This window comes from Xyrauchen texanus, chromosome 24 (assembly GCF_025860055.1).
Source record: "Xyrauchen texanus isolate HMW12.3.18 chromosome 24, RBS_HiC_50CHRs, whole genome shotgun sequence".
NCBI classification, from domain to species: domain Eukaryota; kingdom Metazoa; phylum Chordata; class Actinopteri; order Cypriniformes; family Catostomidae; genus Xyrauchen; species Xyrauchen texanus.
In genome coordinates this window covers 33,107,871-33,132,932 of record NC_068299.1, presented here as the reverse complement: position 1 = coordinate 33,132,932, position 25,062 = coordinate 33,107,871, and the positions used below count along the sequence as shown (strand labels likewise).

General features: G+C 40.3%; 1 protein-coding gene across 1 annotated transcript in view; it reads left to right on the top strand.

Annotated features, from left to right (window-relative positions):
- The first annotated feature begins 629 nt into the window (after positions 1–629).
- LOC127618215 (E3 ubiquitin-protein ligase parkin-like) overlaps positions 630–25,062 on the top strand; it is a 171,307-nt gene continuing 146,874 nt past the window's right edge. The window contains exon 1 of the mRNA XM_052090547.1: positions 630–717. Coding sequence (XP_051946507.1) covers positions 711–717 — 7 coding nt within the window. The 5' untranslated portion in view covers positions 630–710. The remainder of the gene's footprint in view (positions 718–25,062) is intronic.

Below are 25,062 nucleotides of genomic sequence, written 5' to 3'. Positions count from 1 at the left end.
AAGCAAAACAAAGCAAAGACAAGAAAAACAAAATAAAGCAAAGCAAAGCAAAACAAAACAATTTCATTAAAATTGAGACCCCCAAGGTAAATAACATCATTCTATTTATTTATTTATTATTTATAGCTTGAAAAATCAAATAAAATCTGTATTCAGAAATGGACAGAAAATTAAAAATAAATACATTTAAAGAGTTAATATTTGGTTTGACAGATGGTCCTGAGATGTCAAGATTATTTCAAACCTTTTTATTTACCCTTTTCAGGATAGGATGTGTGCCTCGAATTAGGCACTCGATGACTGATTATGTCATGCATAATTTTACAAAATTATTAACAGCATCGTTCCACGCTATTTTCTTCACTTTCAAAACACACCACGTGCAAAATTTGCTTTTTCAACTACTCTCGAATGACGTTATTCAAACCAGGAAATGTAGTTCTTCACCACCTATGTCTTTACCGCGTTTACCTGTAATACCCATTAGAATTATTTACTCTTCATATTGTATCTTTAATAAGTTAAGATAAATTAATATACTGTATTGTTCTTCATTTTATATGTAAATTAATTTACCACTGGAACGTATATGTAGTAGGACTCCATTTCCCAGGCACTCTTTCGGCTGTGGAGCTGTCAGCGCGCTTGCAACATGTCAACAAACACCAAAGTCAAACTGGAGTAAACCGGGGAGCGACATTTATCTCATTATGATCGGTAAGACGTTATTTATCCATGATACGTTAGACCAGGGCAGCCAGCAGGCTATAATAAATATCTTTGTTTTTCGTTGGGCTTGATATCATACCCTATGTACCCTATGTGTCAACTGGAGCTGCTTTTACTATTATCGCGATATTTATTGCAAAACACACAGGTTTATCAAAACATAACCATATAAAAATAGAGGCACATGCATCTCGGCATAAAGGTTATAGCTATATAGAAAAACTACGGCCAAAATACGCCTTTATCGATCACGGACAGCAGTTTGAGCATCCAAAGTAGATGAAGTTTGAAATGTGTAAATCTTAAAAATAGGCTAAAACTGTATAAAGATATCAGCACTTTTGAGCTATAGTTTATTGTGAAGATGAAGGCAGGAGGCAAACGCAATAGACTGCACAAATGATTACAAATATTATTCGTTGTGACTGACACACACACACACACACACACACACACACACACACACACACACACACACACACACACACACACACACAATAGATTGCATAAATGATTACAAATATTATTCGTTGTGACAAACACACACACACACACACACACACACACACACACACAATAGATTGCATAAATGATTACAAATATTATTCGTTGTGAGCGAAAGTAAATAGACCATAAGCCTTGTTGTTTGCTTGTCTGCGATTTGACACACACACACACACACACACACACACACACACACACACACACATACACATACATACACATTAAATCAAAATAGACCCTAATTACTTTTTAAAACACATTCCTGGTCTAATAGTGACCATTGTTTCTTGAAAAAAATGCCTACATTTCTTCTGATGTCACAGATACCTCCCTCAACCCCTCTAAAACCACCTGTTTTATTCTGTTATGTAATGCCCACTTTTCAAGATCCAATGAATTCCTGCCCTATTAAGTCCAAATAATTCCAGTTAAGTCCTGTCCTACATTTTATTCTTGTTTATTAGCCTACCTTGTTTCCAGGGAGATATGTCGTTGCTAAGCATTTCTGAGTGTTTTTCGTATGCTGCTTGCTATGCAGGTGTGGTCAGTCTTTTTGATATTCTCATCCCTAGATATATCACGTTATTATTTTCCTTTTTACAGAGAAAAGTCAGTTCACAGAAGTAAAATGGGTTGCAAATGTTGTTTAATTTTGACCTGAAATTTCCTCTCTGAAGTGGAGTCTTCTTCATTTGTATTGCAAAGTTAAAGGGATAGTTTACCCAAAAATGAAATTCTCTCATCATTTATTCACCCTCATGCCATTCCAGGTGTGTATGACTTTCTTTCTTAAGCAGAACACAAACAAAGATATTTAGAAGAATATTTTAGCTCTGTAGGCCCAAACAATGTAAGTGAATGGTAGCAGAACTTTGAAGCTTCAAAATAGCACAAAAAGGCAGCATAAAAGTAATCCATATGACTCCCGTTGCTTTATCCATGTCATCTGAAGTGACCCAATCGGTTTTGGGTGAGAACAGAACAAAATGTAACTCTTTTATTTATTTTCTATTTTTCACTGTACATCTTACCATTGCAGTCTCTTGGCACAATCATGATTTTAAGCTTGATTACAATTGACGCATGTGAGGACCACTAGATAGCACTAGGAAGTGTAATAAAGCTTGAAATCATGATAACCAAAGAGACTGCAGATGTCAAGCTTTATAGTGGAAAAGAAGTTAGGTTTTGGTCTGTTCTCACTGTTCAAATGAACTTGAATATTGATCTGTTTCTCAGTCTCACCTATCATATCGCTTCAGACGACATGGATTTAACTAGGGATATGCACTGTTACCATTTTTAACATTTGGGTAACCGTGATGTTTCATGAATGGTTAATTGATTTTTTGTGTGAAGTCAGGACACGGGAATTAAGAATGTTTATTGTAATGGAATTTCCTCATACACGATTTAAAACTGCAGCAAATAAAGTGCACAGTGAGCTATGAGTCTAAATAGAACAATGCATACATCTTCAAATGATAAAACTCACAAAAGTCAAACAAAAATGATCAAACTGTCACTACCTGTATACTGTATGCGCTCTGCCCAGGCAGGTTCACACATCCGTGAGGCAAAAAACACAAATATTATCATGTACGTGGAGTGGCACTGCAGCAGATAAAGAACCTCTTTGGGGTGCTTTGATTTTTAAATGGTTTAAAATAAAATTACACTGAACTTGTAATAAATATGCACACCAGAGCAAAATGGGACAAACACTGTCTTAATGTTTACCAAGTGCTGAAACTTTGCTCGGTGAAAAACAAACTGGAATCATGTTTAATGTTGTAACAGTCACATAAAGTAATCTTCGTCAGAGCGCAGCACAATGAATGAAACAACGCAGTTGTTTTGAGATACGTTTAGAAAAATGCAAGTCTTTTTAACTTTACTCCGTGTATAAAAAGGTGTTGAAAGAAAAAAGGGAGAATCAGCCAGCTCAACAGTCAAAGACGTCTGTCCAGTGAGTGTCACGATTACTGATCTATAATAGAGAAACAGCGCAGATGCACATAAAAGCATGTGTGAACAGCCTTAACTCGCCCTATACTTGAAAAACTGACCCAAACTCTGCAGGAAAATCTGACGGTATGTTGGAACTGGTTGAGCTTGTTAGGTTAGGTTGTACACCTGAATTGCACACGTAGAATAGCCGAATAGTGATTTTGATATTACTCAATGTCGATGTGGTGATGTGGGCTTAGCCGAGCAACATCTGTGGAGAGCGAGGCCGGGAGAGGAAGGACGGTAAGGATTGACACCTGTGGAAAATTTTGAATATCCTTGTGCACACACCTTATCTTCACCTTATCTTTGTATCTAAAGCCTTGGATTGAAACAGGCTTTGTTGAATGGAGGTTTGATTACAACCTGAATCCACCAAGGCTTGATATGTACCCCCCTTAATACTCACCAGTATCCGGTACGCTCCTGATCGATCGGGGGCGGCCTATGGCACGTTGGGGCCCTGGACCAATGTCTCCACCTCCATCATGGTGCATCGGTCCTAGAAATACCCAGGTCCCCCAAAGCTCAGCAGACTGGCCCAGACTTCAAGCTTGCACCCGCAACAGCAGATTCACCAGCCTGTGGGGTAGAGCAGAGAGGGTTAGGTAAAACCAGTGGGTTGAACGGCTCATGGGACGGGGCAACTGGTTTTGTGGTATGAATTCCCCATTTCTGGGGAACAGGAACAGGATGAAGAGAAAGAGGGGGAGGGAGAGAGAGAGAGACAGGTGTTAATCCTTACCGTTCTTCCTCTCTCGGCCTCGCTCTCCACAGACATCGCTCGGCCACGCCCACATCACCACAGTCAACAATCAGGACACGTTCCTAGATTTAACCACTGGAGTTGTATGGATTACATTTATGCTGCCTTTATGTGCTTTTTGGAGCTTCAAAATTTTGGTCTCCTTTCACTTTACAGAGCTGAGATATTTTTCAAACAAATCTTTGTTTGTGTTCTGGTGAAGAAAGAAAGTCATACACACCTGGGATGGTATGAGTGTGAGCAAATGAGGAGAGAGTTTTCATTTTTGGTGACCTAACCCTATAATAACTTATCAATACTCTTCTAAATCAGCCACACTCCCAAAATCATATTGAGTTGGTCTTTACCAGACAGAAGTTTCTGTTAAAACTTTCTCCTGTATTTCAGTTGTTTAGATTTTTTTTATTGTTGTTTTTTTTGGGTGGCTCACATAATTTTAAGACCCGTCATATTACATTTTCTTTTATTTTCCTTGATTATTTCTGAAAAAATTATCTCAATGTTTAATCTGAAATAAATCGTTAGAGCCTTTCGGTCTGTGTCTCCCTTTGGACCGCTGTGCATTGATTGTGTCTTTTTGAGTGTCTCCGGCGTGTCGGTACAGGGCTCACAGATCCCCACGAGACAGGGATTTGGTTTGAGTGAACTGACTGGCGCTTGTCTGGCAGAATGAGTATGAATCAAGCAGCACGCTTCCACCCTCAGGCGTAGCATCTTCTGCTATTGAAACAATATCAATAGTCATGTCACGTAAGTCTGTTTTTATATTGACTGAGCTGCGAGGAGAATTGACTCCTGCCTTGACAGCAAGAGCATGTTCAACAGAACCAAAAGTCTGTTTTTTCTTGCCGGAAGTAATCCGTATATGATTTTTATTCAGAAAAGAATTACATTGGCTTGAATTGTATGCTATGTGGTTTCAGTGAGCGTAAACAAAGCTAGATTTGCATTTCTTGATGGAAATGCCAGATGGGCTGGACGATAACAAAAAAAACCGAAAAAGATTTTTGACTATATTGATTATACACTCACCGAGCACTTTATTAGGAACATTACACCTACATATTCATGTGATTTATCTAATCAGCCAATAATTTGGCAGCAGTGTAATGTATAAAATCATGCAAATACAGGTCAGGAGCTTCAGTTAATATTCACATCAACCATCAGAATGGGGAAAACATGTGATCTCAGTGATTTCGACTGTGGCATGATGTTGGTGTCAGACAGGCTGGTTTGAGTATTTCTGTATTTTGAGCTGACAGAAAGGCTGCGGTAACTCGGATAACCGCTCTGTACATATAGCATCTCAGAATGCAAAACACGTCAAACCATGAGGCGGATGGGCTGCAACAGCAGAAGACCATGCCGGGCACTTTATTAGGACCTAGTGTTCTTAATAAAGTGCTCGGTGAGTGTATATCTCTATATTTATGTATTTGTGCCATGTTAGGGACCAATGCAGTCGTAAGGAGACACCATGAAGCAGGAGTGGTATTCCAGAATTATGATTTATTGTGTGGAAGTGCAAAATGTGAAAAAAACAAACGTGTTTAAGAGCAAATAAAGCCACGGTTGTTTAGAGAAAAATAAAGTCTAAAAACTACTGTTGAGATACTATGACAGGACCCACTCCCTTCTAACAACAACAACAAAGGCCAGAGATGTTCTGGGCTTGAGCAACGCTTACAAAAACCTTGTTTTACATGCATTCTCAACACTCAACATCCATTTCAAGGACTTTTCATTGGTTTAAGGAAGGGACGTCTTTGTCCCTAAAACAGTTCCTGCTAATTGTCGAAATCATTCAAAACAACAGCGGGAGGTGCTTTATTTACAGTGACTTTAACACGATTAACATTACTAACGTTAACAAGATTGTAATTATATATCATTATTAAAATTTGGATAATGTTGTTGGGTGGCTGAATGTTCTTGAATGCCTGGAACTAACGAAAATTAAAGTGTTTAGATCTTCGAAAGAGCAACTACAAATGGACGCATGAACCACAGGAGTGAAGCGAGAGGGCTGCATATGTGCAGTAATAACAACTGCAGCACACATCTTATCTCATTGACAATGGCATTTAGTCATGTAGCAGATGCTTTTATCCAAAACGACATACAAATGAGGAACGTAACAAGCAATTTATCACACAAGTCAACAATATCTGCAGTGTTGCGCTGCTCAGATCTCAGAGTAGCCTGAGTAGTAAGCAATGCAGAAGAAAGAAACTAGAAAAAAAAAATTTACAATAAAAACCCCAGGTCACGCAGACAGCTTCACTGAACAGCTTCATTGGTTATAATAGGAGCAAACCAATTTTCCCGATCTCTCCACAGAGGAAATAATTGTGAGCATGTACATTATGATACAGTTTTATTTCCTCTCTTGCGTAGACGCTCAGTATCAACAGCACGTCTGGATGGGTCACTTCAGGGAAAAGTTTGATGCTCTTTGAGAAATTATGTTAACTCAGATCCTTATTTATAGGATCCGTTAATGATACCGGAACTGCTTCAGGGCTAGTAGCATTCTAAATCCTTTGTTAGTGTTTATTTTTTTGCTGATTTTAGATTTACTGTTTTTATTGAGTGGGCATAACCATTATGGAAGTGCTCATTTTAGCAATTAACTGTTTTAAAATTAAACAGTTAAAGTCTAAAATACTAGAATAGTTCACCCAAAAATGAAAATTCTCTCATCATTCACTCACAAACAGCAACAGGGGGTGGTGGTTCTTCCACATGCACAGGATTGGGGGGGCAGAGCGTAAGGACAATTCATTCGACTGCAAATCTGGTTGATTCAAACTTTCTAAACTCCAAGGAGGACAAATGGCTAAGAAATATACCAAGAGAAAAAGGCCAGACAAGCTTCCAACGGAGCACTGAAGGGAGGGGTGTGTTTGTTTTGGCAGTTTAATTCAAATATAACAGTGTTTCTCAGGAATCGCTGAGTGCACCTTTAAATAATGATCTTTTACACACCCACGCCATATCATATCATTTCAGAAGTCATGGATTAAACCACTGGTGTCTTATGGATTACTTTTAAGCTACCATGATGTGCTTTTTGATCTTAAATTTGGACCAAGACATTTTCTTGAAATGAAAATAGGCAAGTCAAGTCAGATCAGGCTGGTGTAGCCATCAGATGTAGCCAGGATCCAAAACAAGCTGCTCTTGTATTGGGTCAAGTGTTAATGTTTTTCCTGTGCTGTCCTCTGCTGAAGAGGGGTTGAGCCAAATTGACAGTGGATATCTGTGAAAGTGGAAGTGATTGGGAGGGTCAGGGAGGTCTGCTTATAAATTCAGTCAGAGAGAGAGTGAGAGAAATTTAGTGTCAAAGGGAAGACAGTGGAGAAAAAGAGAGAGCAGTTTGCTGGTTCTCTCTCGGGACGGGAGTGCAGGGGACAGGATTATTTACTCTGTGTGTTTGGAGTCCAAGAGGAGAATAAATTGCTATTGATTTTTGCAGTTAAGTGTCTCTCCTGCCTCCAGACTGACTGTGGGCAAAGAATAATTTGCTTTAATATGTATCCACATTCATCTTAACTCTTTTTCTGGGTGTCCAAAGCAGAAAGTAGCTTTGAGGTAGTGTGCTTCGACGTATTCTCACTGTCAGAGTGAACCATTGTGAAGTGATTCTGAATGCAAAACAGAAGGATGGGGCAATTGTGCAAGTCTTAAGGGTGCGTGGAATATCAAATAATATTGATTAAATTACAATCAGAATGCACAGTCTTTGTGCAGACCTATTTAGTCCGGTGGTCATTATTTAATTAGATTTTTGAATGTTGAAATAGGCTTATTAAGAGGGCTATTTTAGGAATAGAGAACTGCATACTTGTACTACACACTAAAATGATGTACTTCACTTGTAACACAAAAGTACATACTTTTGAGTGTGTTGTATGACAGTGTTGCCAGTATTGATAAAAAAAAAAAAAGGGATATTTTTTTTTTATCATTAAGGTTAATACATTTGGCAGGGGTTAAATTGAGGTGAAATGGTCGGGAACGGAATTCCGGAATCTCCGATTCATAAAAGAAAAATAACTAAGTATTAGCGGTTCATTTTGCTTGTCATTGCATTCTATTTCTGTAGGGTTTCCCTACCTCTAAAAACCCATATAATAACCCCTGGTTGTTGCAGTATTAGGCAAAAATCATGCATGGATACACATTTTGAAAAGAATTTCATTAGGACGCCATGTCATACTAATTCTAATGTGATTTAATGTGCTCTCATTCTAATCATCCATACTATTTAGGACAGAAAGTATGCAAAGTGGGCAACAGCATGAGGGAGTCTATATTAGTGGTCGATCATTATACGAAGAGGCCGATGCATTTCCATGTTTGGTCTATTTGTTTCTTGAGGGCACTGAGAATCGCCTGCTTGCACGTGAACCGACTGAGACATGTAAACGACCAGTCACGGTTTGTTTTGTTGTTACGTGCCATCATGTTTCTACAATAATAGACTGGTGTGCAACACAGTGTCATTTATACGGCCCACATATCAGAGCCAGACGCGTTTGAGCTTATAATGTTAAAGTGCTCGCCTGTTTCATGCTCCCTCACTCTCCTCAACAGTTTCCAGTCTTGTCTAATGATAAAAAGGCAAATATCAATAAAACTAATATCATATAACATCTGCAAATATGCACATATCTCATTTAAACAGATGTAAAACACAAACCTCACGAAACTTGAGCAGATCCAGCATCCTGTGGAGCGCTCATTTATTTACATCTAAAGCACGTATTCTATCAGCCTCTCTTCAGCAGTTCCCTGTAACTTTTAACTTTCTTTTCTAATTATAAAAGGCAAATATCTATAAAACTTCTATTATATACCATCTACAAATATGCAGATATCTCATTTAATCAGATGTAATACATGAAGCTCACGAAAATCCAATGTTTTCTTCATGTCAAAAGTTCTTCAGATTCACAAATTATTATGGTCAGTCCGTGACATCCAGGCCTTTTAAACTCTCAGGAGATTTCTGCTTGCACTGGCTCATGCAACTTCAAAGTAAAAGCGCTTCACATGTGCTGAGTAAATGTCATATTCACTATGCACCAGTGTTTCCTACAGAATTCAGCTCATGCAGCGGGGGAAATGCTTATACAATTTGTAATACTAAAACATCTGAAATTGTACAAAAATCTCACCTAAATATGATGCAGAGGCTACAAGTATACAGTCTACATTACAGCCCTTCTCTTCAGTCACTTGTTTCCCAGGAACACGTAATGCAGTCATGTGCTGACTAACATTATGTTCTTGTTCTTGGCGGATCCCTCTAACAAATACTTTAAAAGGTAGTTAGAGGGCAGTTCACCCAAAAATAAAGCTTCTGTCATTATTCACTTCAAGTCTGCATTAATTTGTCTCTTCCGTAGAACACCAAAGGAGATTTTAGGCAGTATGTCTCGGTCACCATTCACTGTCACTGCATCTTACTTTACATACAATAAAAGTGAATGGTGTCTGAAACTAACATTCTCTCTAACTTTCGTTTTAAGTTCAGTGGAAGAAAGAAAGTTATACAGGTTTGCAACAATGCGAAGATGAGTAAGTGATGACAGAATTGGTAATAGGTGGCCACCACTTTATGTTAGGTGGCCTTAACTACTATTGTATACATACAAGACTATGTATGTTTCGGTTTTGGAGTAAGGGTACAAATATCATTAAATGCAAGTACTTTAAATGTAATTACAATGCAACAACATGCTAAGTAATGTTAAGTACATAGTAGTTAAGGTGTTACGTCCCTCCCCTGTTTATTGTTGTCTAGGTAGTGGGGAGAGCGACATTGTCCCACTGAAAGCACAAAACACACCATTTATACAGTGGGAGAGGGTGAATGAGGTAGACGGAAACATTGTAGTAAAAGTATACTGCACAGATTTATTACAATACCAACCTTGTTGGGGGAGGAATAGGACAGTGCCAAATCAAAGAAATGAATAAACACAAAACCAATTTTCCTAATCGTTTGGTTTAGTAAGCCTACCTAAAAGCAGAAAAAGAAAATGTTGAAACCAAAAATCTTCAACGTCCGTGACATCGTATTTAGGCTATACTAACTGACAAAAAGTAGAAATACAGCAGGTGGCACTTGCCCCTAGCCTAGTGTGATTATACAGTAATTCGTTCTACGTGTGCACAAATGTATATCACGTGACAGAACTTACCTCCTTTTCCACCCAGCCAAAACAAGTACATTAAAACAGTCCAACAATAACGTTACCGTGTCAAAACCCACAGTCAATCAAAACATCAAGAGAGACGTTCAAAAAGCATTCGTAAGAATCTGAATGTGGAGCGAGCTTCCCGTGTTGGCGTCTGCGTGCCCTTTTAAATGATCGCGGGCTTCCGGTTATGGGCATAGGCATCACGGTAACGTCATCAACTCGGATGATTGGCAGTAGCGTAAACCAACCAGAATCTGCAAAAAGTTTAAGACAAAAACCGAGAGGAAAAAGGGAGAGAGGGAAAAAAACCTCCAAAAGAAATCCATTAACGTCACACAGGGACGTAACACCCCCACAATAAAGAACAAACATATGTGGTTTGTAAAAAAAAAACAGATTGCTCACCTAGAACATTTATACTCTCGAAAGAGCATCGACAAAACATTCGCGGATCCTTTTTTATGTCGGACGTCTAGGCTATAAACCTGTACAACCAAGGACCAACGCATGAGGCGCTGATTCGTGTTAAACATACGAGACAGAAAAACAAGCGGATTATGATCGGTGTACACCACAATAGGCAAACTAGAAGAGCCTAAATATACTTCAAAGAATTGCAATGCTAACAGTAGTGCTAAAGTTTCCTTCTCAATTGTAGAATAGTTCTTCTGATATTTGTTAAACTTCTTTGAGAAGTAGCAAACGGGATGGTCTATTCTATCTCTATCCTCTTGGAGGAGAACTGCTCCAGCACTGCAAGCACTCGCATCAACTTCTAATTTAAAACGTTTTTCGAAGTTCGGAGCAGCCAAGACAGGAGTGCTGTATAAGAGAGTCTTTACATTCTGAAATGCAATTTGGCAATCTTCTGACCAACGGAAAGGTTGCTTTGGACTGAGTAAATTGGTGAGGGGTGCTACTACCGTAGACAAATTCTTACAGAAACCACGGTAGTATCCCGCCATACCTAGGAACCGCCGTAACTCCCGTCGAGTTACAGGTATAGGGAATCCAGTGATCGCCGCAACTTTTGCCTCAACCGGCTTCACCTGTCCCTGTCCCACCTGTTTACCTAGATAAGTAAGAAATAGACCCAGAGTCAATTTCCAGCATCTTGTCTTTAAGTACTTTGAGTGGGCCTCGGACATGGTGTCCAAATACCAACTCAGCTGGGCTAAAACCTAATGACTCCTGTACTGGCAAATAACACTAAAGGAACACCTTCATCCCAATTTTTACCCGTTTCTAGGCAGTATTTTCGGAGCATTGACTTCAAGGTTTGATGAAACCTTTCAATTGCGCCTTGGCTTTCGGGGTGTTATGCACTAGAGACCCGGTGTTCTATGGACAGAGATTTTAATGTTTGATCAAAAACCTGTGACAGAAAATTTGTTCCCTGGTCTGTCTGAATAACTCTCGGTAGACCAAAGGTAGAGAAAAATTTTATTAATGTTTTTAAAATTACAGGCGCCGTCATTTTACGCAGTGGTATGGCCTCGGGAAACCTTGTTGCTTTACACATAATAGTGCACAGATACTGATTACCAGACTTTGTTTTTGGTAACGGCCCAACACAATCAATCAACACTTCTTTAAATGCTTCACCCATAACTGGAATCGGGAAAAGCGGAGCAGGAGGAATCAATTGATCCGGCTTCCCTGTTAACTGACAGGTGTGACAAGTGCGACAAAATTGGGTCACATCACGCTTCAAACCTGGCCAGAAAAAATGTTGGAGGATACGATTATAGGTTTTAGTCACTCCCAGATGTCCAGATAATACATGTTCATGTGCTAAACATAATACATGTGAGCGATACCCATCTGGAACGACTACCTGATATACCACATTCCAGTCCAAGTCATCATCTCCAGAACACCATTTTCGCATCAGTAATTCATTGTCTAAAAAATATGCTGCATGTCTGTCCTTGGCAGCTTCCGGACTGACAACCGCCGAAAAACATGTTCGAAGTGACGGATCTTTTTTCTGTGCAGCAATAATCTGAGAACGGGTAATAGGCAAGATTAAATAATTAAAACTCTCCGACACACTTTCTGAGTTTTTCAAACTAGAATTTTATATAGTTTTCAACTTCACATTAGGCTGAGGAATTAGCACCTCATTCACAAAACTCTCTCCCACACAAGTGTCAGCCAAAGTGACACCGCCTGTCATTTTCGCTGCCTGCGCGCGCGTAACTGCGCATGCGGGGAAAACTTCGGGATACTTATTAGACACATCACCTGAAAATAAGCATGGCCGTGGAGCGTCTGTTACTTCAGGTATTGGTATGACTTAGCCTCCCGCCAAGTCATTCCCTAAAATAAAGGTGATTCCTTTCACAGGAAGTGAATTACGGACACCGACCTTTACAAAACCCGTAACTAGTGTGCAGTCTAAGTGTACACAGTGCAAAGGAACTTGCATCACTTGCATTTCGATGCCTCGAACTAGGATACTTGAGCCGCAATATGACTCATTCGAAAATGGCAGAACATCGGACACCATCAATGACTGTTCAGCCCCTGTATCCCTTAGAATGTGTACTTCTCTCTGATCAGCTGCCTCACCAGACAGAGAAACAAGTCCCGTCATAACAAAAGGTTTATAATGTGCATCAAGAATATCACCAGATGTTTCGTGTATCTGAACGGTCTTCACTAGTGCAACACTTTTAGAATGCTGTGTCTGCTGTTTGCGCTTTAGCACGAGACAATCAGCGATCAAATGTCCCGGTTTATGACAGTAAAAACACTCTCTTACTTCCTTTGTCGGTGAAGCTCCAGATTTTGAGTGGGCAGTTTGATTTTGGGACGGGGTACCGATTACATTCTTTTCAGAACGCGCTACTGAAAATACACTCTTATGGGTAAGCACAAACTCATCTGCCAAGACATCAGCTTGGGAAAGTGAGGTTACTTTTTGCTCATTTATGTATACAACCACACGCTCAGGTGCACATTCCTTGAATTCCTCAAGCAAGATTAACTCTCTCAGTAGCTCAAAATCATCAGCTTTACTCGCGCTGCACCATCTATCAAACAAGAGACTTTTCTCTCGTGCAAATTCAACAAATGTCTGACTGGAATTCTTCTTATGACCCCTGAATTTTTGTCTATACGCCTCCGGAACAAGCTCATATGCACGCAATATTGCTAATTTTACAGTTTCATATTTCAAACTGTCTTCTATCGAAAGAGTGGAAAAGACCTCTTGCGCCTTTCCAACCAGCCTGCACTGAAGTAAAAGAGCCCAAACATCTTTTGGCCAACGAAGTGACATAGCAATGCGCTCGAAAGCATTAAAATAGGAGTCAACCTCGGTCTCTCTAAAATGTGGGACCAACGTAATATGTTTACTAACATCAAATGACTCAGTTGATAGTGGTGGAACAACAGCTGGGGAGACGGTAGGAATTTGAGGGAGACCTAGCTGCGCAGCAGAGCCACCCAAAATCTTCATTGCTTCGAGCTCCAACTGTCGCATTTTTACCTGTTTCTCCGCCTCTATCTCTAATCTGCGAATTTCTAATCTCAGCTCCATCTCAGCCTGACGGGCCTGTGTTTTCTCCTGTGTCTCCAGTTGCAATCGGGCTAAACTGACTTTTAGTCGCGCATCCCCTTTTGAACCTGTAGACATTGGAGAGAACGGTTCAAATGGTGGTAAACCGGACCTGACGTCGGTGTCCGGTTCAACCACCATTTCATCCGCACTCATCCTTGTAGGTGATCTATCATCTGCGCCAACTACCACCGCATCCTCCGCCTCTGGAAACAGGAGCACATTCAGCTCAACCAACCTGTCATATATGATTGACCTAATCTCCTTTTTCAAAGATTGCTTAGTCACTGCAATTTGATAGTAATTTGCTATTGTCAACAAATCATCTTTTCTACATTTTTCTAACTGTTCTACAGTCGGGTGCTCAACAAAGTGTTGCAAATTAAATGACATTATGCCACTGCAGAATCACAGTACACTACCGTGCACTCACCACACTCCCAGTATAAAATAGCAGCAATGCCTCTGAGTGGGGTTAGATAAATTATAATCTAAATTTGAATGTCCAGGATTAATTAGAAATATCCTAGACGAGCCCCCATTAATGTTACGTCCCTCCCCTGTTTATCGTTGTCTAGGTAGTGGGGAGAGCGACATTGTCCCACCGAAAGCACAAAACACACCGTTTATACAGTGGGAGAGGGTGAATGAGGTAGACGGAAACAGTGTAGTAAAAGTATATTGCACAGATTTATTACAATACCAACCTTGTACCGTTTACAACATAAAACCATTCGGAAAGAATGGTTATGTTTCACTATATTACACCGTGCACAACGAACACTGCAGAATGGGGGGGGGGGTTTGGTTTAGTAAGCCTACCTAAAAGCAGAAAAAGAAAATGTTGAAACCAAAAATCTTCAATGTCCGTGACGTCGTATTTAGGCTATACTAACTGACAAAAAGTAGAAATACAGCAGGTGGCACTTGCCCCTAGCCTAGTGTGATTATACAGTAATTCGTTCTACGTGTGCACAAATGTATATCACGTGACAGAACTTACCTCCTTTTCCACCAACAAGTACATTAAAACAGTCCAACAATAACGTTACCGTGTCAAAACCCACAGTCAATCAAAACATCAAGAGAGACATTCAAAAAGCATTCGTAAGAATCTGAATGCGGAGCGAGCTCCCCGTGTTGGCGTCTGCGTGCCCTTTTAAATGATCGCGGGCTTCCGGTTATGGGCATAGGCATCACGGTGACGTCATCAACTCGGATGATTGGCAGTAGCGTAAACCAACCAGAATCTGCAAAAAGTTTAAGACAAAAACCGAGAGATAAAAGGGAGAGAGGGAAAAAAAACCTCCAAAAGAAATCCATTAACGTCACACAGGGACGTCTAATATATCTATCTAATATAAAGTGGGTCCACAGAATTTTTATTTTCGAGTGAACTATCACTTTAACAGTACAAGTTAATACTCAACAGTTACATTACAAATGTAAGTTAAATGTTGACAAAAGAGAAACTTGCTTATGTATATATATATATATTATTATTATTTTTTTAATATATATTAAAGATAGATTGAAAATATTTGCTTGTTATGTAGCCTATATTATTAATATTATAGTATTAATATTACTATATTATAGAAGTTTTTTATATTTTAATTGTTTCATATTTATTAAAACTGCCCTGCGATGAGAGATGAAGCCTAATAGCTGTTTAACTGTTTCTATTCACCCTGCAGCTGAGTAGTTCTGGTTGCATACAAGGCATTTATTTATTTATTGCAATATTTCTGCCTTTCTTTGTGCTGTATTTTTGTTATGGAGCACCACGATATGAAAGCCGACAATACTAGATCGCCCCAATGTTGCGCACTTGCAGTGTTGACAGCTTTATTGATTATAAAAAGGAGCGATAGTTTAAACGCATCGCTCGCTTACAGAGAGAGGCAGTACAATGCTATTCTCATGTCGTATGAACAGGTTTATAGAGCTGTAAAATCTTAAGTTAATATGTGCTTCATTACTGCGCACGCTCACACACGTTTAATGAGCTGCCGAAAGTTGCATATGAGAGAGAGGAAAAGAGAGATGCGGAAAAGCTGAATTATTCGCACAGATTGTGGAATTACAGTTTGATACAAATACAAGATTAGTTTCCAGTTCTCAGCTACATGTTAAAATGAATAAGATAGTGTGGAAATTACCCATGTTATGAACGTGGAACATGTGGGATTGATTAAATTTGTGCTCAATACTCACTATCCATGGCAAATTTCAGCACTTGATAATAATATTAATTATTATAATAAAAATAATTGTTATTGTAATTACATAAAGAAATTACAGAAATATATTAGGCCTACTCTATATAGTATTAGAATAACTAATAACACCTATATTATTATTATTATTATTATTATTATACCCAATTAAAATTTTTCTAATAATTTAATAAACGTGGCATGGCTATGGGATCTAGTTAAACCCTTGATATGATCTCATCTCCTCTTCTGTCTACAAAAGCCTGGTGTCATAGGGTTGTTTAAGATTTGTATAGGAACTTGTAGTGAACGTTGAAAGTGAATTTGGTGAATTTTGTAAGTAGTACACTACATAGAATATTTACTGTGTTTTTAAAATTATTACCTTCATCTGGGCATGAATCTCTGGGTGGTGATCCCTCAGGTGCTGGAACATATTAGATGTTTTCACCACTTTTTGTCTGCACGTTTTGCATACTGGATACTTGTAATTTTTTAGAAAGACAAAATGCTCCTAATTAGCTCATTTAATTTGCTTCTTCGGCGTATACAACTCTGGGAGATCACATTGTTCCACCACGTTTTCATTTTGAGAGTTTCACGTGCGTTGAAAGTTCAAATTGTGACGCACTCCGCCTTAAGCTGCGTTCACAATGCCAGTGACATGCAGCGACAATACTACCTCATCTAATGAGAGCTGGTGACTTCCGGTGACACAAGCGACAGCGACTGTTGGCGACCGGATGTGGACTTGTCCAGCGATGTGACAAAGTTGAGAAATGTTTAACTTTATGCAAATGAAGTCAATACGAGAGAAGATGGTAGAGCTCACTCAGCTCCTGCAGTGATAGAAAGATGGAGGAAAGGCTACTCTCCATACACACCACTAGCGACCTAACCAGCAGCCACTGGCGACATGCAACGACAAAGTAGCTGGCAGTGTGAAAGCAGCTTTACATAGACAATAGACCTTGTGAGCTCTGTTGCCAAAGTAACAGCCTCACAGACCAGCCAGGCAGAGGGCAGGACAAATGCGAGAGAGAGAGAATTACTGGCATGTCCGTCGTGTGTGTGTTTATGTTTGTGCTTTTGAATTTAATTAAATTATTATTTATATTGAAAAGCCGGTTCTCGCCTCCACCTTGCCCATCTTAACCCCCTTACATTGGTGCCAAAACCCGGGAAGGAGGAGGGATGCCCGTCGCAGAGTCTTCGACAGTGCTGTCCACCCAGGGGAGAGGCGCTGCCATCTGCCGTGCGACGGAGTAGCCCATTCGCCCAGACGCGGGGAACGGCCGTCGTCCACGGGGCGAGTAGGGACTGGATTCCCCGACCGCCTGGAGCGAGGGAGGCGCTGCCGTGGGCGTAGGAGTGCCCTGCCGTCCCCAGAGACGTGGAGGGGTCGAGAGAAGACCGCCGGAGGATTGAAGCAACTTCCCGACCACCTGGAGCGGTAGGGCCGCTGCCAGGGGTGGAGGAGTGTCCCCACGTGCCGCCAGAAAAGTGGAGGGCCGTTCTGTCCGCTGGGGTCGGAGGTTTGACCCGGAGAGGAGCGGCCGTCGTCAGCCGGAGAGTGTGAAGGAGTGTTCGAGGACCATGCGATGTAGGTCATGTCGGTGGCACCCCGGCCTGAGGTAACGCCGGGAGGAGTGTGGAGCGGAGGGGGGCGGGGCCGGGCTAGAATGTCGCACACCCGGTCCCCGATCGGCCTGATGGGGGCGTGCGAGGGATGAAGGCGGCCGGTGACGACGGTTCTCGAGAGAACCACTCTCCAATGGTGTCCCGAGTCAATCCGAAGTGGCTTTTCAGAGTCACATGGTCGACTGGTCTGTCAAAGTAGATTTTTCATTCCTTTGTGTGGAGGATTCTTACAAAGTTCTGGCTCATAATAGTGCATGTTTAATCATGAACTTTTATATCCTGGATACAACTGAATAGAACATTAATGAATATAAACATTCCTAAAATGCAGAAAGAATTTCAATGATAGTAAACATAAATAAAAAAATTATAAAATAAATTGATCAATTGTCACACATTATACATACATTTTTGCATGGTGAAATTATTTATTTTTTCACATATCCCAGCTAAGCTGGGGTCAGGGTGCAGGGTCAGCCATGATACAGCGCCCCTGGAACAGATAGGTTCAAGGGCCTTGCTCAAGGGCCCAACAGTGGTGTCTCTGTGGTGTTGGGGCTTGAACCCCTGATCTTTGGTCAGTAACCCAGAGCCTTAACCGCTGAGCCACCACTGATAATTGCCACCACACATAATTGATTTGTCAGTTATAAGTGATTACAAATCACTAAACATATTATAAAAGGTACATCAGGCTATAATCATAAATGTGTCAGTTATAAAATAACACAGTTCAAAGTAATTTTCTGAATTATCTAGCAAGGCTAGATATTGTGTACATTTTGGGTCGAAATGCATTCTGTACATTTTAGAGGGTTAGAACACAAGTAATGCTACTTTGTGTGAAATATTCATGGATTCCTTTTTAGCTGCTGTTTGCAGAATAATGGTCACAATGTCTCGTGATCTGATGAGTCTAGTTTAAGTGTAGTGAATTGGTTTATATAGAAGGACAAAAACTGTGTATTTTAAGCCTTTCCCAGGGTTTCCAGGGAGTGTGTTCTCTGTCTTTTATTGCCTGTAACCTCTGCACTTGGGGTCTAGTTGCAGAGATGGCCTAGATGCCAGTGTCAGGCGATAACCATTAAATGTGGGGGTATTTCCTCTGAAGTTCTCAAGTCATGTGTCCAATGTCTGACAAAAGTCCCTTTTGTTCATTTTATTTGCCAGATGTGAGCTTCAGCTAGACTTCTTGGCATTTAGTCAAGCAGAATCTTTTAATTTATGACATTGAGGAATTCCAGGATTAGAAGTTTGGGTTTTCTAGATTCAACCCTGTCCCTTATCAGGCTAATTAAGCCTCCAAGAGGGATAAAGGCCAACTGCGGATGGTGGTGTGACAGAGAGAGAGATCGTTTGGTGCGGGGAAGATCCATTCTGTTCCCCGAGAACGCTCTCTTTCCTCTCTCTCTCCCACTGCCACTCCATGTTGGCCTTTTCCCTCTCTTTTAAATTTTACAGTGTTTTTTGGTGGGGGGGGGGGGTACTACACTGTTACAGGAAGGGCGGGTACTACACTGTTAAACCACCCACCCCACACATATTTTTATTATTATTGTTTCCCTCCCCCATCCCCTCCCAGATTCAGGAAGGCGGGGATGACCTGCCGGCAGACGGGGCTTAAGTCACACCCTCCCCCAGGGAAAGAGGGGTGGGGGATGTACGTCATGCTGGGGACTCCCCAGCCTGAGAAAACGAGGGGTGACAGGGCGGAGGGCAGGGCCGGGTCATGATTATACACACCTTGTCCCTTATCAGGATAATTAAGCCTGATGGTGGTGCAACAGATAAAGATCGTTTACGGGCAGCTGAACGTCATATGTGTGTTTGTGTCTTTTTGTTCAGGTTTAGATATTACAATTATTATTTATATTGTCAAGCCGGTTATTGCCTCCTACTTTCCATTAATCCCTTTACAAAGTCATATAGCAGCAATTGTTTGCTCTTCTGCATTTAATATCCTACACCGTCTGCACTGGATGTGAGAGTCGCATCACGTCAAAAGCAAAAGAACCATGTGGCAGTGGGGGCGTGGTTAAGCACCCATCCGGGAGAGGAAAGCGGTAAGGGCGCTTACACCTGAGCTAAATTATGCCTAACACCTGTCTCTAATTCCAGTGAGCACGAGGAGAGCGGCATAAAAGCAGACACAGAGCCTCCAGTCAGAGAGAGACGACAAGCAAACTCAGTGTTTGGCATTATATTGTGGGTGTGTTAGAAATACTGTAAAACCAAAGAGAATTAAAAGCTTACCTTGTGCTGAAGACCTGTTTCCTGTCCTCCTTCCTGTGAGAAGCTTTACAAACCATTTATAATCAATGATGCTTTCTTCCATGGAAGTATCAGTTGCTACACACTAGAGTTAACGCTGCATCAGAGAATACTGCAAATGCATTAATTTCAATAGGGATGGTGTATCAGCAGGATGGAGAGAGAAAACGCAAGGGTTTCCGATAGTGAAGCTCCATCATGCGACCAAAAGTTGAAAACATTTAAACTTTTGCTGCAACGCACTCTGGTGTAGTCATCCATTGACCAACACACAGACGTGTTTCAATGTATTTTACAAGCTGACATAAATTGGTAGAAAGCAAATACCACATGCCAGAGTGGCCTGTGATGCTGTGAAATTCATGCGAATTCATCCAAGTGTTTTAACTTCCCCATCCTTCAAGAACAATTCCTTAGCAAAGCTTGAATCATTTTATTAATGGTTTACAAGCAATCACACTGATACAAGTCAATAAATCATGCATTCCACACTGAAATGCGCTGAAGACACATCCATATGATGCACACACATAGTCCAAAGCACAACGATGATGCACAAATCCAGTTTCCAGTATCATCCTGCACTGAAATGCACATCTCTGGAAATGCATCAAAACTATCAAAGACGTCCATCTAGTGCATGTTTACATACACCAACAGATGGGCGAAAGAACAGCTTGTTGAGCAGTTTGTGCACAAAACAACAAGAGGCAGCATCTTAATGAAACTGAATGGCATCTCCCTTTCAGAGTTGTAACTTGACACCGCATCTTTTAAAAGCAGTGCCAGAGACCTGACAACAGTCAAAAACGTTGGTGTAGTGCATGTTTATATACAAAATAATTCAAAATAGTCTAGATGTGTCCCCTTTTATGTTTAGGAATAGTTAGGCCACACTAGGCCTGTTTGTCCTGCTCTCTCTCTTTCTCTGAGTATGAGCTGAGACCCAGGGCCAGTGGGCGGGGCCAAAGGTGTGCTGATGTAAAGTAGGATTTCATGTTGTTGCTGTAGAGGCGGTCATGAATGAATGAGTACCCTTTGTGACATCACAATATTAGGAAAGTAGAGAACAATGCATTTTGGCAGCTGAGTTTCAATAAATGCATTTATTGCATTGGGGATTACATTTTGTGTTCTAAAATGTAGTTGTTATTGTAGAAAGACACCTTGTTGTCAAAATATCAAGGACAATTTGATTCCTCCTGACATGACCCCTTTAAAACAATCCGTTGTCTGTCAGACACCAGTCCGCAATAGACTCCATAAAAATACTGTGCTTTAATCGGTCCTTTAACACCTCACAAATAAACCTGTGGACTATGAATAAAAACAGGAACATTTCTTACAGCAGACGATTAAAGGTCTGTTCACACTTGGCAGGTTTGGTTTAATTAAAACAAACTCTGGTGTGATTGCTCTGTTATTGCGGTTCATTTGAACAAGTGCGAACGCTACCATCTGAACCTTGGTGCGCACCAAACGAGCAGACCGAGACCCCTTGAATAGTGAGTCTTGGTCTGCTTCCAAACGAACTCTCGTGCGGTTTGACTAATATATGAACACAGCCTGGACCAAAGACTTGTAATCGGACCAATAGCAGAATGTGATGTCTGTACTGTACTTGATTCTTTGATTTCAAAGGACAGAATGCTCAAGCATACCTGGTCCTTCTCATCATGGGAGCTATGTTTCCCATTACAGTTCGGTACAGGCGTCAGAACTGCCATCTCCTTGGAGCATATCTTTGTTTGTGTGTGCAACGGAGGAATTCCTGGTGCTGTTTTGACTCCTTTACAAATATTATCTCTTAATTTGTTCTCAGATGGTAATGCATATTTTTGTGTGGTATACATAAATCTAACGAGCACATTTAGCCCAGAAGCCAGCATTTTTTTGGATGTTCGGCAAGTTCCTTCCCAAAATATACGTCATAAAAGCAGTCCAATCAGGTTGTGACCTTATACTTATGCCTTTTGTTTTGTATATTTAGGTTCGGTGTTAAAAATGCCAGTGTGAACACTAAGCAAACCAGGACTAAATGTATAATTTTCTTTTGTGGTCCGGACCAAGAGAACCAAACTACAAGTGTGAACACACCCTTAAAATGACATTTATTGTTGAATAGGGTGAATTTGTACACAAGCAATGCTTTAATAATGAGGATGATTTAAGATGCAACCTCAAGTTTACCACGCTGATAGTAACTTCATGCAAATGCTCCCAAACTGCTGAATTAATATTCTTTTTTTTTATTGGATTTGAGTCTAGTAAATCGAATTCCTCTGTTATATTTTGGAATTTGTGTTTAGACCCAGTTTCATGTGGAATGAAAGTTCACATTCAGTCACTGATACCTGGCCAAGCACCACGCGTACACTCTCCGAACCAGCCAGGCTCAAGCACAATAGATTTTCAAGAGACTAAGCAGAAATCTTATGCTTTCGTAGAAATTCAGTTCATTCCCCACTCAACATGGAAATGACTAATTTTCCATTTACATCTTACAACGTTTCAAAGCTTTTTATAACCTGGTGGTCTTTAAAAAGAAGAAATTTGAGATTAAACGACACAATATTTACCCCTTTTAGGTCTGCCAAGAGGGAATTAAAATTGTGTCTATTTTAATCACATATTAACATGCAGTAGGTCTTTTAGCACTTTATCTGAAGCCTGATGTGTCTTTTCACTCATATTTTATTGGTTCTACCCAAGGCGCAGATTGAGAAGAGACTTTGAGAAATCGGCGCTTTGGTGTGTGCTGGCAGAAAGGAAATTGGTGTGTCAATCACAGGTTTTCATATCTCCAAGCGAGCTGTCATGAGAATCAGAGAAATAGATGGAGTCGCTGAAAGCAAAGTGTGGCAATAAATAGCATATGTTGAAGAAAGTGAGTAAAGAGGATAGATACCACAACACCAGGGTGTATGTACTGGTATCTAATTACCCCCACACATTCCAGAGCCATTGGTGAAATTGAACAGGATAATGACTGTACTCCTGTCAATCAATACTAGTGCAGAGTGAGTAGATTTGCACAGAAATGTTTGTCGCCAGAGCTTAATGTCTATCATTAGGCCACTTTTAAGGGCCTGCAAGGTCGTTTATGTCCCAAATGCTGTCATTTAGTGGAACGGTTTAAAGATAATGGAATACGTGCGCCGTGACTGAATGGCTACAGTAAATAACAGTTTAAAAGGCCTCTGGAGCTTAAAACTTAAAGGAATTGTTCACTCAGAAATAAGAATTCTCTCATTATTTGTTCACTGACATGTTGTTCCAAACCGCTATGCTTTTTTTCTTTTTTCAGTGGGACACAAAAGTAGATATTTGTATAAATATAACATCAGTTCATAGTGACCAGGGTTTGTCAAGCTCCAGAAAGGACAAACGACACCAAAAAAAAAAAACAGTGAAATAGTCCACACAACTTGCCTGCTATATTCTAAGTCTTCTGAAGCCATAATGTAGCTTAGTATGCTAAACATATTATAAAATGATGTCATTAAGAGAAACATATCCATCCGACTGGAAAACAAATTTTTCAGAACAATTTTGTGAACTGGATCAGTTGACATAATGAAAAGATCCTACTCATTTACTTCTTTCATTTTTCAGGGTTTTCAGTGAGTAACCACTTAAATTCTATCTGCTCCTCACACAAGCTATCGGATGGTTTTTAAAGACTTGGAGTGTAACGCACCAATCCTATGGAACACATTTATGAGTTTCTTAGTCATTTTGTAGCTCGACAGCCCCAGTCCTCATCCACTTTCATTATATAGGAAAGAATGGCCTGGTTATTGACAAAAAATTCACCTTTTATTTTCCACGGAAGTAAGAAAGTCATAGGGCTTTGGAAGGACATAAGGATGAGTAAATGTTGACAGAATTTTCATTTTTGAGTCAACTAAATGACTCAACAAAATACATATAATTTTTTTCAACCGTGACTAGAAACATTTAAAGTAATTATTGCTCAAAGTCTGTGGTCTTTATTTTCTTCCCGAGCACAAAATTCTCATTATTAGTTTTGCAATGTCTCTAAAATACCTGAAATTTGTGTGTATGGTCTTGCTGCAAGTTTACATACTAATGCTTTTTCCCCTTGCACTGTTAGCACCCCAATCCCATTCCCTGAATACCTCACTTTGATCCATTTTCCCTGAATTAATGATTTATTGTTTAGTCAATGGTTAGACCTATGAATAATTTCATGGTTCAGTTGTGCCAGTGAGTGAATAGCCACCTGAAACACGTTGGGCGCCTTTTCTGAAAGCCCCACTTTATAATTAAAACTTGAGGATGGGGCCTGGAAAACAAATTCCGCCTTGAATTGGAATTGGTTACACAGGATCTCATGCAAATATGAGACGGCGGCGACAGCAGCCCCAGGCCTAACGTGAAGGACGTAAGCAGGACACGGGTGAGAAATTTCTCACTCGTAGAATTAAAGAATGGGAAAAATTACAGTGCATTGAATGTGTATGTGTGTGTGTTAGGGGTGGCCTTTATAACCCACATGTTACAGTATAACACAGGATGAGTAGGTTTATATCACATTAATGGTAAAGGCTATATCACAGTATAGATCAACTAAAAATGCTTATATATAACCAGTTTTTGGAGAAGTCAGTTAATTAAGTACTAGGGCAGTAACTAATTAATCACACAGTTTTCTGTGATTAATTGTGATTAACTTATGGTACATGATACATTACAGCAAAGATTAAAAATCGTACTCACATGTTATACGTTATTCAAGGACCTTAAAAATCTCTGGCTGCTGTTCAGTTTCTACAAGTATACCTGTCTGCAGCTTGCTGAACGGGTCCTTCTCAGTCACTGTCGCTCACAAATGGGGTCTCTCTTTTGCAGTTTTGCTTTTGAATCTGGTTCAGATGTCAGTGAGTAAGTGTTTTCAGCCGATTCGAAGAGATACAGCTGCCTCCTTGTATCTCTCACACACCTGGTTCACTGCTTGCGGGTGAAGTCTCCATTGTCTGTACAGTACATCTGCTCCCTTGTCTATTATGCCCTGGACATGCATCCCGCTAATAAATAAGCGTGCACTGCTCCACACAATAAGTTTCTGTGCTTGGATGTGCAGTTGAGTCGAGCATTTACCTACAAAAAAAAAAGCCA